At 40.0% G+C, this 15,808-nt stretch overlaps 1 protein-coding gene across 5 annotated transcripts in view; it reads right to left on the bottom strand.

The window, feature by feature from the left end:
- Nucleotides 1-1,875: 1,875 nt before the first annotated feature.
- KDM4C (lysine demethylase 4C) overlaps nucleotides 1,876-15,808 on the bottom strand; it is a 360,744-nt gene continuing 346,811 nt past the window's right edge. For all 5 annotated transcript variants that reach the window (XM_074361598.1, XM_074361600.1, XM_074361599.1 and 2 more), the window contains 2 exons: nucleotides 7,428-7,520; nucleotides 1,876-2,936 (listed from right to left, as the gene is read on the bottom strand). In XM_074361598.1, coding sequence (XP_074217699.1) covers nucleotides 2,760-2,936; nucleotides 7,428-7,520 — 270 coding nt within the window. In that variant the 3' untranslated portion in view covers nucleotides 1,876-2,759. The remainder of the gene's footprint in view (nucleotides 2,937-7,427; nucleotides 7,521-15,808) is intronic.

Consider the following 15,808-nt stretch of genomic DNA (forward strand, 5'->3'; position numbering starts at 1 on the left):
CTCCTCCAATATTTTTACTCATAAGACCTCCAGGTCATTTACAGTAATGAACACATTCTGGTCTTGCCTCACATGGGATGGGTACAGGAAGAAGTGGCAGACTGATTCATTTCTACATATTTTTGTATTCTGTCTTCATGTTTTCATGTACTATTACCCAGTAGCATTTTATAATGTGTTCTGAGATATTTTAGTGGATGCTTCTTCTCAGTTTCTCTCTAGATGAACTAAAGAAAAGTACCCTCGTAAAAGTAAACTGACAAGAATCACATCATTCTCATTTCCAACACACAAAAAGGAACTAAAATGTTGTGAAATATACCAGGTAGTTTTACTAATCCTCTAACCTCCAGAGAAACGGCTTGTAATTAGAATTATATTAGAATTGTCACAGCCAGTAATTAGTTTGTTTATTTTTTTTTAATACGAGACAGACTTCAACTGATTTCATGCTACTTGTACACACTAAAAATGCAGTTAGTGTAATGCAGAGGAATTAAAATTACAATTGAGGTGTCACATAATAAGTGAAAAAGCTTTTCTGGTCTGTCTGAGCTAACAACGACTTTATCCAGAGTGCAGTGAAACAAAGGTGTCTTTCTCAAGAGCCAAAGTGCATTTGTGGCCAGCACTATTTTGCTTAGGCCACATACAGCTGTACTTGGTTATAGGAACATTAGTTAAGTGAGACTGTAAAAAAACAGCTGTATTTGAGATAACATAGGTCTCTGCAGATTTTCTCCCTATGGCAGCCAATCAGAAATCTTGCTGACAGGCAGACTTGTACAAAATGAATGATCCTATTTAGATTAATTCCTCTTAATGCCTTACACAGGCCTACTTCCCTGGCATATCGTGGAGAGAGCAGGTCAGTTCCATTCAAAACGTAGAGATAGAAAAGGCAAGCTTGATTACTTGATAAAATTTATGACTAAACTGGCAGAAAATGTGGAGTGTTCAGTCCTCATAAAAATATGGCTGGTGGGCTCTTCCCCAGCTCAGAGTTCAGCCATGAGGCACTCTGGAAAATGAGGACTCAGCTAGCTAGCAGTCTGCAAAACTGAGCTTTAACTGTGGCTTTGTCATTACAATTTCAGTTCTTCACTCTATCCAGTAACACGATACATCCACACATTCTGCCGCCAAACTCTGAAATGCCCACCAATCGTTGGCTTCAAGCTTTGGTCCACAGAATGTTAACCAACATCACAGACAGGTCTAAAGTGTGCTGACTCAGCCAGGCTCTCCTGCTCCCTGCCTCTGCCATTGACTTGAGAAGAATGCACCTGGGCTAGCCCAGTGGGTCCTGCAGGCTCAATGGGAAACACAGAGAGCAGACATGTGAGCTGCCCAAGCTGAGGTCAGCACAGCTGCTCAGCTGTGCCTGGCCCTGCCTTGATCAGCCAACCTGCACACTCAAGCAAAGAAGTGCTTCTGGCTGCAGGACACTGAGATTTTGCAGTTGTTTGTTACACAGCATAACTGCAGCCATAGCTCACTGAAGCATCACTGAGGACTGCGTGACCCTGGGCAGTTGTTCTCCCCTCTCCTCCACTGCTCATCTATAAAGTGATGGGAGGGGTTGGAGGATCCATACAGCCCCTTCCAATGAAACTGAGGACCAAGAAACCTGGGATGAAAAGAGCTCCAGACTCCAGATGCTTAGATTTCTTCCAGGCCTAAAGAAAGAGCTGAGGAAAACACTTCAGCTGGCATCATGGGAAAACAGGGGAGCCTTTATCCCCAGTGGCATTGCCATAAATGTCTGGCAGTGTGTCCAAAGTCATGTAAAAAGTCAGTGAGAGGACAAGGGTCTGACAAATCCTGTTTGCTATAGGGTGAAACCTAGAAGAATAAGCAAGTCAGAAGACAGGATTGGAGAAAATGGAAATCTTTATTTTTAAACACTAGTACATTTTCAAGCTGTTTTAAAAAGGAAAAATCATATTACTTCAAAACTATGCATCAAAGCATATTTATTTTAAACTAATTTTACAAACACATAATGAAAGAAACATATATTTTATAAATATCTACTCAGAATAAGTATTATGGAAAAAAAGTGTTTAAAAATAACAGCCCCAGATCTCCCTCTTTAAATATATAAAATTCCCATACAATTCATAAGAATTCTTTCTCAAGAGCCAACAACTCAATTCTCATCAGACACAATCAAAAGTAAAAGGAATATAAAAAAATGTAAAAGTTCTGTACAAGGGAAATACAGATAGCACACGGGTAAATCTCATTACCATACATGCCATTCGTGTTTTAAAAATGTTTTATAAAAACTGCCATTTAAAACAAATAAGTGAGAGTCCTTCCCTGACTGTGGAAAATATATAAATTATCACCCTCCCACCTGGGAATGGAGGCTCCCACCTGCTACGGTGGAGGAGAGAGGCCTCCATGTGTTTCCCGACTAGGGGCCTGAGCCACACGTGGGGACCCACCTCCTCTGGTAGTGGCTTTTTGTGGTGGGTGATTCACTATTATTTCCTTCCACTTAGAAAAATTCTTTGGGATCATAGACAGCTGCTCACAAGTGAAAGCGAGACTAGGAGACAACCTCAGATTGTGGTACCCAATTAATAATGTGTATTTTGTGGTTTTGGTGACTAGTCCTGGGAGGCTAATTTTCCACTGTCAGAGACACAGCCTGTCACCTGCCCCAGGAAACACGTGGCACAGCCCAGGCTGTCCCTTCACCGCCCCACTTCTGGCCCAGTTGTTCTGTCACCTGCAGCAGTGTAAGTAGACTACTGTCTCTTCTGACACTTCTTCTGGAAAGAGCTCTTCAGAAACGTGCGGTAGACGGGGTCATCCACATATTCGTTCTTAAACCTGGAGCTCAGCACTCTCTGCCTCTTTTTCTCCCCTTGGATGATGTCTGCTCCATAAAATGTGTCTTCAAATCGCATGTCAGAGGCTGTGGACTAAGAGTAGCCAGTGTTATACTGCAGAAGGGCAGGCCCTTGTCATCACAAGAGCAGACAAAGACCTGACTCAGTCGGTGGTGGTGGGGGGTTGCCCCCCAGGGACCTTCCTCAACACAAGCAGGACTAGAGGCCTCTCATTTACATCTCCCTCAGCCCCCACCTCCCCTCTGGCTCCTGCCCAGCCAGGTAGTGGACAAATGTCTCAACACTCATCTCTAACTCACCCCCATTTCCCTTTGCCTCTAGGGCTCTGCCCCTACCACTTTTCTGAAACTGCACTTGTTCGAATCCTCATTCCTAGGACACCTCTCTATCCTAAATGTATGTGCCTCTCTGTCACCTAACCGCTGCATGAAGCTCTTTTCTCTGTCATTTTGTAAGCCCTCCCGCCTCTCCTCTTCTTGCGGCTCCTCACTATTGATGTCTCAGGGGCTCCCCTCCTTTAACTATTTGCTCAACCCTGATGCCCTGGGGTTTCGCAGGTGGCCTTCTCCTCTCTAAATATGCTGCCCAGGCCTGTCTGTCCACACCCATGACATCAATTCCGACATCAACTCCAAAGATGCTCACATCCCTTGCTCCAGTTCAGACCTCCCTCTGTGCTCAGACCTGTGTGTCCAACTGCCCAGCAGGCATCTCAGAGTGTTTATCCTGGAGGCATTTCAAATGAACCTGTCCTGAAGTGAACTCAAAGTCTTTCTTCTCCATCGCTGCCCTTCCTATATGCCATAAATGGCAGCAGCATCCCCACCAATTCTAGCTACACTGATTAGAAACCAAGTCATTGTAATCTTCCCCTTGTCCCCACCCTGTCCAGGACCCTGGCTAGGTGTACCTTGATGCCCTCCATCTTTTCTTCTTTAACCCTGATGACCCCGTGGTGCAGGCCCTCACACTTCGTCTCCTGAACCACTGTAACAAATGCTGCACTCCAGTCTGTTTTTATAGAACCACTAGAAGAAAGCTCTCTAAACTCTCTGATTATATGACATCCCTGCTTATAGTCTTTCAATAACCCTACTGCCTTCAGGATGACTTCTAAGCTTCCTAGGCTGGACGTACATAACTGGGCATAATCCTACCCATGCTTGGGTCAGAATGAATTATTTGCAGTTCCTGGCCGCACTTGACTGGCTTGTGCCTCTCTGTCTTTAGATGTACTGTTCCCTTTGCATGGAAGATATTCTGTCTTCTCTGCCATGACTTGGCCCTTCCTTTGCGTTCCTGCCATACTCTACGTGTTAGAGATGAGGGCAGGGGCAGAGATAAGGGGCAGGGAAGTCTTTCCCCATCAGGGGTTCACTGAGCCTCTTGAAGGTGAGGATATTAGGGACTGTGTACTGAACTGTATGTATCCCCAACACCACAATGCGCCCAGCACAGTCGCTGCTCAGTAAGCGTTAGCTGGGCGGTGGAATGTGGGCTTTTTCTGTTATGCTCAGGTAAAGTCTACATTAAAGCACTATTTTTCATTCCTAATACCCTACTATTTTGCTCCTCAAATGTGTTCCCAACTGGCTATTCTGGAGTTGGATCATTTCAGATGACACCAACGCATAGTGCTCCTCACTGTGTCATGGAGGCCATCTCCCCTGGTGGTGACAGAGGCAGAGTTCAGCTTTTAAGTCCTGAAAACATGTGGTTAGTCATGAAGCAGAGACAGTCAATGGAACAGTTAAAGAAGCCTGAAAACTAATAATGGACCCAAGCGCAAAGCTGTACATGTTCCCTGCCAGTTCATGAGACAGTCATCCACGGTGACAGGCTACCCCCATGGGTTCCCCAGATGCTACCTAGCTTCACTCGGGAAGAGAAGTAAGAGATTGTGGGGTGGGCTGGGCACCCTCTGCCATTAGGAGAAAACATTTTTGGTTCGTTCATTCTTGGCAGAGCACTTCCTCTGAGTAATCTCTCCCTTTTACAAGTGCTAAACTTGTCAAAGGAGAAAATAAAACATCTATGGAAGTGTTGCCACTGTGTGAGAACAGCAAAAGTCAGCTGCTCAGATACAACAATAAAACCGATTTACCAGCAGCGCGAGTTAATTATGCACCGTTGCTATGGTTATTCTGTGAGACAATAAAAGGTAATGGGGCCATTTCTGAAGCTAGTGGGAAAGAACCCAGCACAATCACTGAGGTGGACTGCTGACTCTCTTGAAAAATTTCTACCCAAGTCAGCGTGTGTCCGGGTGAGCAGAAGTCATTAAAACACGAAGGCCTCCCAGTAAGGGCTGCAGCCTGCCTCTCCTTAAAAAAAACCCCAAAGATTTCTCTAATCATAAAGTATCTTCCATCAATGAGTTTTCCAATTAGATTTGTTTCACCAACTGGAAAAAAAAAATAGCAGTTGTAGACAGACTGACCAGGGGCCAGAGGGTTATATACAAACCTGAAGGAAAAGCTGGTTTGCTATGACAGGAGCACGTAAGTCTTTGACTCAGTAACAACAGATGTGGCAAACTGGATTTAGTGACTGTGAGCAAACTGGATTTTGTTCCTGAAGAGATTTCCTACTGGGCTCAACTTAACAGGTTAGAGTCAGAGTAGCTATGTGATTTATATGTTTTTCACTGCCCCCCCCTTTAAATTAAAAAATTTCTCTGGGAATTAAAAGAATTGAATTTGCTGTGATTGTTCAGAGAAATGGACCTTAGAAAACTCAGGAGCCATGCTCAAGTCAAGCTACATGGGAAAGCATACTGGTACTGGAACCAAATCTATTGTGGAACAGAGATTGTGATCAGAGCAGAAAGCAAAAGGCTTCCTTTTAATGTGATTAAGAAATAGTATTTGAATCTGTAAGACCCAGCTGGTAGGATGCTTAACCATATATGGATTAGGAAATCAAGAAAGGCCTGAGAGACTTCCAGAGGGCTGCCTACTCCATTTCCCAACCTCTAAATCTCTAGGCAATTTAAAAAACAAAAAACAAACCAATGAAAAAAAAGGACAGAAGAAGGGAGGGGAGGAGGGAGAATCCATGAATACAGGAGCACAGGATGAGAGGCAGTCACCTCTAACATCTTGAAAAGGGAAGCTGTTCTCGAGAGATTTCACTGACAAGTTATCCAAGTTTTTTAGATCTCTATGAAGGTGTAGCAGATGTCTTTACAAGAGGAATATTTTACTGTCCCTGTGCCTGTAGTTCGTTATCTGGGAGTTAATCTGTTCTCAGGTGTGTGGGTTCCCTGGGTGCCACGTCTCAGTGGGCGGGTAGCAGTACTGTTACTTCCCTCTTCTCTTGACTGTTTCACTTTGAAGGACCTTCTTCACACCTGATGCAGTTACCCTGTTCTCAGGATCCCGCCTGATCAGAGAGGAGCTGAATTACAGCTGAACATTTAAGGAAGCCCACATTTTTTCCAAATTAATCTATGGTCACTCTATCACTGCAGTAAAGTATATCATAAGCATGCATTGCACATTAAGGATGTCATTTCTTCAGAAAAAAAATGTTCATTTTAGTCAGAAAAATCCCATTCGTTCAAATTTTCTTGTTTAGGATTTATCATTTCACAGATGCACTAGATGCAATTCTAAATGAGTAAAACTGACTTCATTTCAGGGTCCAGTGAATATTTTATGATACAATAATGAAAACTAAGTTATTGTGAATTATATTTTTTAACAACTTCAGTATTGATTATTTGTCCATGTTTGTCTTTTAATGGTATATGCAAGGCTTGAAGCTAATGACATTTTCTTTTTTTTAAAAAACTGCTTTAGTATTCCCACAACTAGTATTTAGGCTTTGTTTATTACTTTTGTTATAAAAGTGAGAGCTTAGTTTAATTATAAATTGACACAGACATTAATGAGCTTCTGAGAGAGAAGTTAATCGATACAGTTGACCTGTGAACAACATGGGTTTGAACTGCATGAGTCCACTTGTACATGGTTTTTTTCAGTAGTAAATACTGCAGTACCACAAGATCTGCGGCTGGTTGAATTCACAGATGTGGAACTGCGGATAGGGAGGGTCCGACTGTATGAGTTATATGTGACTGTGTGGAGGGTTAGCGCCCCTAAGCCCTGCACTGTTCAAGGGTGAACTGTGTGTAACAAGGCGCTAGGAAACTAGATGTTTGCTATGCTGAGTCCCCTTTAATCTACTGCTGAAAGCTTTCTTTTAATGTTGCTTGCACTAGCAAGATTGTAAATGTTTTAATGGTATCTTTGTATGTTCCCAGTGCCTTGCAAAAAGCACATATTCAGTAACTATTTTTGTATGCCAAAAGGTGTTAACACAAAGAAGCATTATGTGACCTCATGAGAAAGAAAAATAAGGAATTTACACTGGTTTCTCTGTTTCTGGTCAAATTTGAGGTTTGGATTAGCTAGGTCTCAAGAAGGGAAAAGTTGTACTGGCTTTGTTCAAAATCAAGCCAACGACTTGATTTTGTGTGTTTCTTGCTGGGCTTGGGAAGCAGCAGGAGAGGAGGAGGAGTGCAATGGCAGGCCCCGGAAGAGATTATCCCGCACTTACAAAACGCGCTTTCACTCTCTTGGGTAACTCTTCATCTAGAGTGTAGATATCCTCTCTCTTCATTGCTATCTGGGATCCATCTTCAAATTCAACCTAATGAAAAATAAGACATCATGAGTGATATATTAAAAAAAAAAAAAAAAGCAAGCACGCATTCACCATTTTCTTCAGGGTTCCAATTAACTACGTAGAAAAAAAAAAAAGAAAAGAAAAAAGGATTCAAGCAGAACAAACGAGTGAATGAGCCAATAGCCAAGGAAGGAAGAAAAGCTCTTTCCCTTATCAAACAAAAATGAGCTTCTTGGAATATGTGATATGAAAACTTTATCCCCCCAAAGCAAAAACAACAAAAAACTAACTGCTGTTCAAATGATTTCTTACAATATGAGACTGTGGCCAATTTAGCATTGAGATGGGGGTGGAGGGGTTCCTGGCAGCACCCTTTGTTTCTTTAAGAGGCTCTAACATAAGAGGAAGGACTATTTCTCTTTGAGAAAGAAATGGTGATATATTTACTCTTGTATAATAATCCTCCCAGATAATTTCTCAATTCTTTTTTTCCCCAAGTTTCCAAATAGTTTTTATTTAACTTTTTTTCTTCTCTTTGGATTTATGTATTCTGGATATATTTTTTAAATTTACGTATATGTACTGTTCATTGTTTCTAAGAAAAATTTGGAGCCTTAGCTTTTTAAACTTACATAGTTATCAATCAAAGGGATAAAGCCAACCACAAAATAAGAATCAACAGAATGCAGTAATTCAATCATAAAGGACAGTGAAATGTACTTACACATGTTTAAGAAATCAATCATCTAAGTTAAGTAGTTCGTTTGTGTCTTTTTTTTTTTTTTTTTTTAAAGATTCCACACATGCGATATCATATGGCATTTTTGTTTCTCTTTCTGGCTTCAAGTAGAATGACGATCTCCAGGTTCATCCATGCTGCTGCAAATGGCATTGTTTTATTTTTTATGGCTGGGTAGTATTTCATTGTATATATACACACACCATAGCTTCTTTATCCAGTCATCTATTGATGGACATTTGGGTTGTTTCCATGTCTTGGCTATCGTAAACAGTGCTGCTATGAACATTGGGGTGCACGTATCTTTTTGAATTATATTTTTCTCTGGGTATATGCCCAGGAGAGGGATTGCTGGGCCATATGGTAAGTCTATTTTTAGTTTTTTAAGGAACCTTCATAATGGCTGCACCAATTTACATTCCCAGCAACAGTGTAGGAGGGTTCCTTTTCCTCCACACCCTCTCCAGCATTTATCATTTGTAGACTTTTCAGTGATGGCCATTCCGACTGGTGTGAGGTGATATCTCATTGTAGTTTTCATTTGCATTTCTCTAACAATTAGTGATGTTGAGCGTCTTTTCATGTGCTTGTTGGCCATCTGTATGTCTCTGGAGAGATGTCTGTTTAGGTCTTCTGCCCATTTTTTGATTGGGTGGCTTTTTTTTTTTATAGTAAGCTGTATGAGTTGTTTGTATATTTTGGAAATGAGTCCCTTGTTGGTCACATCATTTGCAAATATTTTCTTCCATTCTCTAGGTTGTCTTTTCATTTTGTTGATGGATTCCTTTGCTGTGCAAAAGCTTTTAAGTTTACTTAGATCCCATTTGTTTATTTTTGCATTTATTTCCATTACTCCAGGAGCTAGTTCAAAAAGTTAATTGCTGTGATTTACATCCAAGAATGTTATGCCAGTGTTTTCCTCTAGGAGTTTTATAGTATCTGGTCTTACATTTAAGTCTTTAATCCATTTTGAGTATGGTGTTAGAGAATGTTCTGATTTCAGTCTTTAACAGTGAGCTGTCCAGTTTTCCCAGCACCACTTATTGAAGAGACTGTCTCTTCTCCACTGTACATTCTTGCCTTCTTTGTTGTAGATTAATTGACCATAAGTGCATAGGTTTATTTCTGGACTTTGTATCCTGTTCCATTGACCTATGTGTCCATTTTTGTGCCAGTACCCTACTGCTTTGTAGTATAATCTGGAATCAGGGAACATGATTGCCCCAGCTCCGTTCTTTTTTTTTTTTTTCAAGATCTTTTTAGCTATTCAGGGTCTTTTATATTTCCATACAAATTTTAACATTTTTATTCCAGGTCTGTGAAAAATGTAGTTGGTAATTTGATAGGGATTGCAATGAATCTGTATACTGCCTTGGGTAGTAGGGCCATTTTAACAATATTGATTCTTCCAATCCAAGAACACAGTAAATGTTTCTATTTGTTTGTTGTCTTCAGTTTCTTTCATCAGTGTCTTACAGTTTTCAGAGTACAGGTCTTTTTGCCTCCTTGGGTATTTTATTCTTTTTGGTACAATGGTAAATGGTATTGTTTCCTTAATTTCTTTTTCTGCTGTTTTTGTCGTTAGTGTGTAGAAATGCAACTGATTTCTCTATATTAATTTTGTACCCAGCAACTTTACCAAATTCACTGATGAGTTCTAGTAGTTCTCTGGTCACTTCTTTAGGGTTTTCTATGTATAGTATCATATCATCTGCAAATAGTAACAGTTTTACTTCTTACTTTCCAATGTGGATTCCTTTTGTTTCTCTTCCTTCTCTGACTGCTGTGGCTAGGACTTCCAACACTATATTGAATAAAAGAGATGAGAGTGGGCATCCTTGTCTTGTACCTTATCTTAGAGGAAATGCTTTCAGCTTTTCCCCATTAAGTGTGATGTTAGCTGTGAGTTAGTCATATATGGCCTTATTATGTTGAGGTATGTTCCCTCTATGCCCACTTTCTGGAGAGTTTTTATCATAAATGGATGCTGAATTTTATCAAAAGTTTTTTTCTGCATCTATTGAGATGATCTTATGGTTTTTATTCTTCAGTTTGTTAATGTGGCGTATCACATTAATTGATTTGCAGCTATTGAAAAACCCTTGCATCCCTGGGATAAATCCCACTTGACCATGGTGTATAGTCCTATTAATGCATTGTTGGAGTTGGTTTGCTAGCACTTTGTTGAGGATTTTTGCATCTATGTTCATCAATAATATTGGCCTGTAATTTTCTTTTTTTGTGATATATTTGTCTGGTTGGTATCAGGGTGATGATGGCCTCATAGAATGAGTTTGGAAGTGTTCCTTCCTCTGCAATTTTTTTATTTTTTTGGAATAATTTCAGAAGGATAGGTGTTAACTCTTCTCTAAATCTTTGATAGACTTCACTTGTGAAGCCGTCTGGTACTGGACTTTGTTTGTTGGGAGTTTTTAAATTACTGATTCAATTTCAGCACTAGTAGTTGGTCTGCTCATATTGTCTATTTCTTCCTGGTTCAGTCTTGGCAAATTGTACCTTCTTAAGAAATTGTCCATTTTTTCACCATTGTCCTTTTGGTTGGTGTATAGTTGCTCTTAGTAGCCTCTTACGATCTCTCGTATTTCTGTGGTGTAGATTGTAACTTCTTTTGATTTCTGATTTTATTAATTTGGGCCCTCTTCCTTTTTTTCTTGATGAGTCTGACTGAAAGTTTATCAATTTTGTTTATGTTTAGTTTAACTGATCTTTTCTTTCTTTTTTTTTTTTCAGTTTCATTTATTTCTGCTCTACTCTTTTATGATTTCTTTTCTTCTACTAACTTTGGATTTTGTTTATTCTTTTTCTAGCTGCTTTAGGGGTAAGGTTCGGTTGTTTACTTCTTTTTCTTGTTTCTGGAGGTAGGCTTGTATCTATAAACTTTCCTCTGAGAACTGCTTTTGCTGCATCCCAGAGGTTTTGCATCATTGTGTTTTCATTTTCATTTGTCTCAAAGTATTTTTTGATTTCCTTTTTGGTTACTTCTGTGATCCATTTGTTGTTTAGTAGCATATTGTTTGCCTTATAGTGTTGTGCTCGGGAAAGATGCCTGGTATGATTTCACTTTTGTTAAATTTACTGAGGCTAGCTTTGTGGGCCAATATGTGGTTGATTCTGGAGAATGTTCCATGTGTACTTGAGAAGAATATGTATTTGGCTGCTTTTGGATGGAATGCTCTTTAGATATCAATTAAGTCCATCTCATCTAATGTGTTATTTAGGGCCTATGTTTCCTTGTTGATTTTCTGTCTGGATGATCTGTCCATTGATGTAAATGGGGTGTTAAGGTCCCCCACTATTATTGTGTTATTATTGATTTCTCCTTTTATATCTGTTAACAGGTGCCTTATATATTGAGGTGCTCCTATGTTGGGTAAATACATAGTTACAATTGTTATATCCTCTTCTTGGATTGACCCTTAAGCATTATGTAGTATCATTCTTTGTATCTTGTTAACAGTCTTTATTTTAAAATCTATTTTGTCTGATGTAAGTATTGCTACTCCAGCTTTCTTTTGGCTTCTGTTTGCATGAAATATCTTTTTCCATCCCCTTACTTTCAGCCTGCATGTGCCTCTAGCTCTGAAGTGGGTCTCTTGTAGACAGCATATATATGGGTCTTATTTTTGTATCCATTCAGCCAGTCTATGTCTTTTGGTTAGAGCATTTAATCCATTTATTTAAGGTAATTATCAATTTGTTTTTCTTATTGCCATTTTGTTAATTGTTTTGGGTTTGTTTTTGTAGGTCTTTTTTTTTCCCCTCTTTCTTTTCTCTTTTCTTGTGGTTTAATGACTAGAGAAGTTCCTTTAACATTTGCTGCAAAGCTGGTTTGATGATGCTGAATTCTTTTAGCTTTTGATATCTGTGAAGCTTTTGATTTCTCCATCAAATCTGAACCAGAGCCTTGCTGGATAGAGTATTCTTGGTTTAAAGTTTTTCCTTTTTATTACTTTAAATATATCGTGCCATTTCCTTTTGGCCTGTAGAGTTTCTGCTGAAAAATCAGCTCATAACCTTATGGGAGTTCCCTTTTTTGTTATTTGTTGCTTTTCTGTTGCTGTTTTTAGTATTTTCTCTTTATCCTTAATTTTTGTCAATTTGATTACTATGTGCCTTGGTGTATTCCTCTGCCATCTCATACTGTCTATCTTTCTAGTTGTATTTTTAGGTATGCTAGTTACGTTCCTTGACCTTGGAGAGGTGGCCCTCTGTGGGAGACGTCCTATGCATCCCAGCAGTGCACTCCTCTCTTGTCACCCAAGGGCCAGGGTCCAGCCGGTCCCAGTGTGCAGAGTCTGGCCTGTGTTTGTGGATTCCTTCCACAGGCTTTGGGATTGTTATTTCTGGTACCTGCCCCCTGATGGATGAGGCTGGACTACAAGCTTATGCAGGTTTCCTGGCAGGAGTCGTCGGTGCTTGTCCACTACTGGGTGAAACTTGGTCCTGGACCTCTGGTGGGTAGGGCCCTGCCTAGGGGCATGTCTAGTGGCGCAGGAAGGCGGCTGTCAGGTGAGGCTGTGTTCCCACCCAGTATGTTGTTTGGCCTGAGGCTTCCCAACCCTTAAGCCTATACAGGCTGTGGGGTGGGGCTAGGTCTCGGTGCTAATGAGCCAATCAAGATGTCAACGTCCAGGAAAGCTCATGTAGATAAACACTCCTAGAATGTCCGCCACCAGTTTTATGTCCCTGGGTGAGCCACAGCCATCCCCTACCTCCCCAGGAGACCTTCCAAAACCAGCAGGCAGGTCTGGCCCAGGATCCTATGAAATCACTGTATCTGCCCTCGGATCTGGCACACATGAGATTCTGTGTACGCTTCCCAAGAGAATGAAGTCTGTTTCCCCCAGTCCCATGGGGCTCCTGGAGTTAAGCCCCACTGGCCTTCAAAACCAGATGTCCTGGGGTCTCCTCCTTCTCCCAATGCCAGAACCCCAGGCTGGGGAGCCTGACGGGGGGCTCAGAACTCTCAGTTCTGTGGGAGAGCTTCAGCAAGTTAATTACTCTTTAGCTTGTGGGTCACCCACTCGGGGGGTATGGGTCCCAATTATATCATGAGCACACCCCTCCTACTGTCCTGCTGTGGTTCCCTCTTTATGTTTCTAGTTGAAGATCTTTTTTGCTAGGTTCCAGTCTTTTTTTCCCAGTGGTTACTTAGCAGTCAGTTGTGGTTTGTTGTCTCTCGAGTCTTATAGAGCTTTAACTTTGAAAACTCACTTTTGTTAAATTCAGCCAAAAGGCCAGGAAAATTCCAGGTTCTCAGCCTCATTAACACGTCAGTCACATCAACGTGGGAAAATACACTGTCATCTAAATGAAAATGTTTAAAACTTTTTTTCAATCTAATCAGTTGGCAGCAAATAATTTCATAACGTGTTTTTATTTAACATTTTAGGAGATTTTGTCAGAGATAAGTGACACTAAATAACAGAAGCTTAGACCATCTGAGGGAAATTCATCAAATGCACTATTCAAAGTGATTATTCTTGGTTTAGGTTTAATCTCACATGAAATCTTCCAGAAGAAAACAACAAAAGGGAAACAATCAGGGTGGTTCCAACTCTTAACCACCTAAGGTATTTTTGAAGTCCCTAACTTGTCTGTCTGAATTCTTTTAATAAATATATGCTTGCAATTCTAGTTAAAGTGTAAGTTAAACCATGTAGCTGTGCAATGTTAATTTGTTGAAAATTTGCTGATGTTTAAAACAATATTAAAATCAAGACAAAATATATAATTAAACTTCATATTATCCATGTACTGCTCACATTTGACTAAGCTCAAACACTAAGGCAGAATCAGGTCTCGGTCACAGGGGAGTTTCCCTGTTACTTCCCAGAAGGCTGAGATGGGAAGGCTTTTCTTCCTGGCCTTGTTTCAGCAAAATGGTTTCTTTACAACTGAATTAAGCCAAGGTGTAATCTCGTATTATACAACTTGATAGCATAGCTAGAACTACCTATGCCTACCTTTCTTCTGTTTTAGATCATTTGAAAATTCTAATTAATAGAGAAAAAGGCAATTTTAAAACTAAGGAGTATGGTAGGGTAACCCATTATCCCAGTTTGTCCGGGACTGAGCGGTCTCCTGAGATGCAGGACTTTCAGTGCTAAAATCAAGGACAGTCCCTCACAAGATGGGAGGGTTGTTTACCCGAGTTGGGACAGCGTGGAGAGTAAATTCTGGCCCTTCCCTTTACCAGCTGTGGGCTCGTAAACAAATTATTAAATTCACTGAGACTTTTCCCCCACATTTATAAAGTAGGAGTCAAAAACACCTATCTTGGATGGCTCGCAAGGGCCCCCAAAATGCATATACTTAGGAAACTTAGCACTGTGCAGTAGGTGTTTTAGATACTTAGCAATGTGCACTAAGTATTTTAGTTCTATTTTTATAAATGTCTTTGCTTATTCAGTGGTGAGACTGAATAATTAGATACAAAATACAAAATGATCTCAAAAGGCCACTTGGTTTAATGAGGAATTTTAAACTACTTGTACTTGAGAGACAATTTTAATATTAGTCTTAACTTTTTCATTGAGTCTATAAATATGCTCACAGTTCTGTGTTGATAGGCCATCATAATTCAACTGAAGTTAATACACTGATTACTAATTAGCCTGAATTTCAACATATCCTCATTATGCTTTTCATGTAGCTAACAGCTTTGCTACATGTAAGACTGTTCACTTTTGCACTTATTGTTTAATTAAATGTAATCATTTCCTTTTGAATGATAATAGTAATGCTTCTTTTCTAGAAGTCTCCAGTATTAGTAGCCTGTACTGTGATTTTTGCTCAATTTTGGACATTCTGATACAAAAAAAACCTTTGGCACCTACACTATTGTAAATGACCTCAACCTGCAACTTAACACTATCACCAATATAAAGGGGAAAATGGCCTTTATACACAGACATACACACAATGGATATGTACATCCTCCTGTCCCCATTCTCCTTGGGTTTTTCTGCACCTTAAAAATGTTCTCCCCTAAGTTTCCTAAACTTTGAACACTTTTAATTGCACTGTGCTCCAGTTTTTAGTGAGTGTCTTTTAATGTACTCTTCCATTTAAGTCCTGGCCTCTTATCAGTCTTTGAACAGTTTCTCTGAGGAGACTGGAAGTCTTATCATTCTCAAGCTGTTTTTAACTTAACAGGCCTGAACTTTCTTGCTTTTTCTCCTTTTGCTTCAATCTTCCTGTTTTTCCTCTGCTGCTTTGCTTGAGAATATTGATTTTTACCATCATGCTACTAAAAGCACTATAATGTACTGGCTCTAATAAATTTGTTCCTCTTTGAAGTCTTTCTGAAGGAATATAAATGCACGTGTGCCATCCATGTTGTTTTCCTTATTAGAGCTTAACTTATCCTCATTTCTAATAGGGATACAATTCATTTTTAAATTGTATCATATTTAATAATATGTAGAGTTCTTCAGTGAACAGAATGCCCAACTGACAACTGTACTTCTCATTAAATAAGCACTCCTTTAAGCCTAGGTGTCTACACGGCCACACCTGTGCCACTGCACCATTGGTTCAGGTTTGCTGA

Source organism: Camelus bactrianus, chromosome 4, assembly GCF_048773025.1.
Source record: "Camelus bactrianus isolate YW-2024 breed Bactrian camel chromosome 4, ASM4877302v1, whole genome shotgun sequence".
In the NCBI taxonomy this organism is placed as follows: Eukaryota; Metazoa; Chordata; class Mammalia; order Artiodactyla; family Camelidae; genus Camelus; species Camelus bactrianus.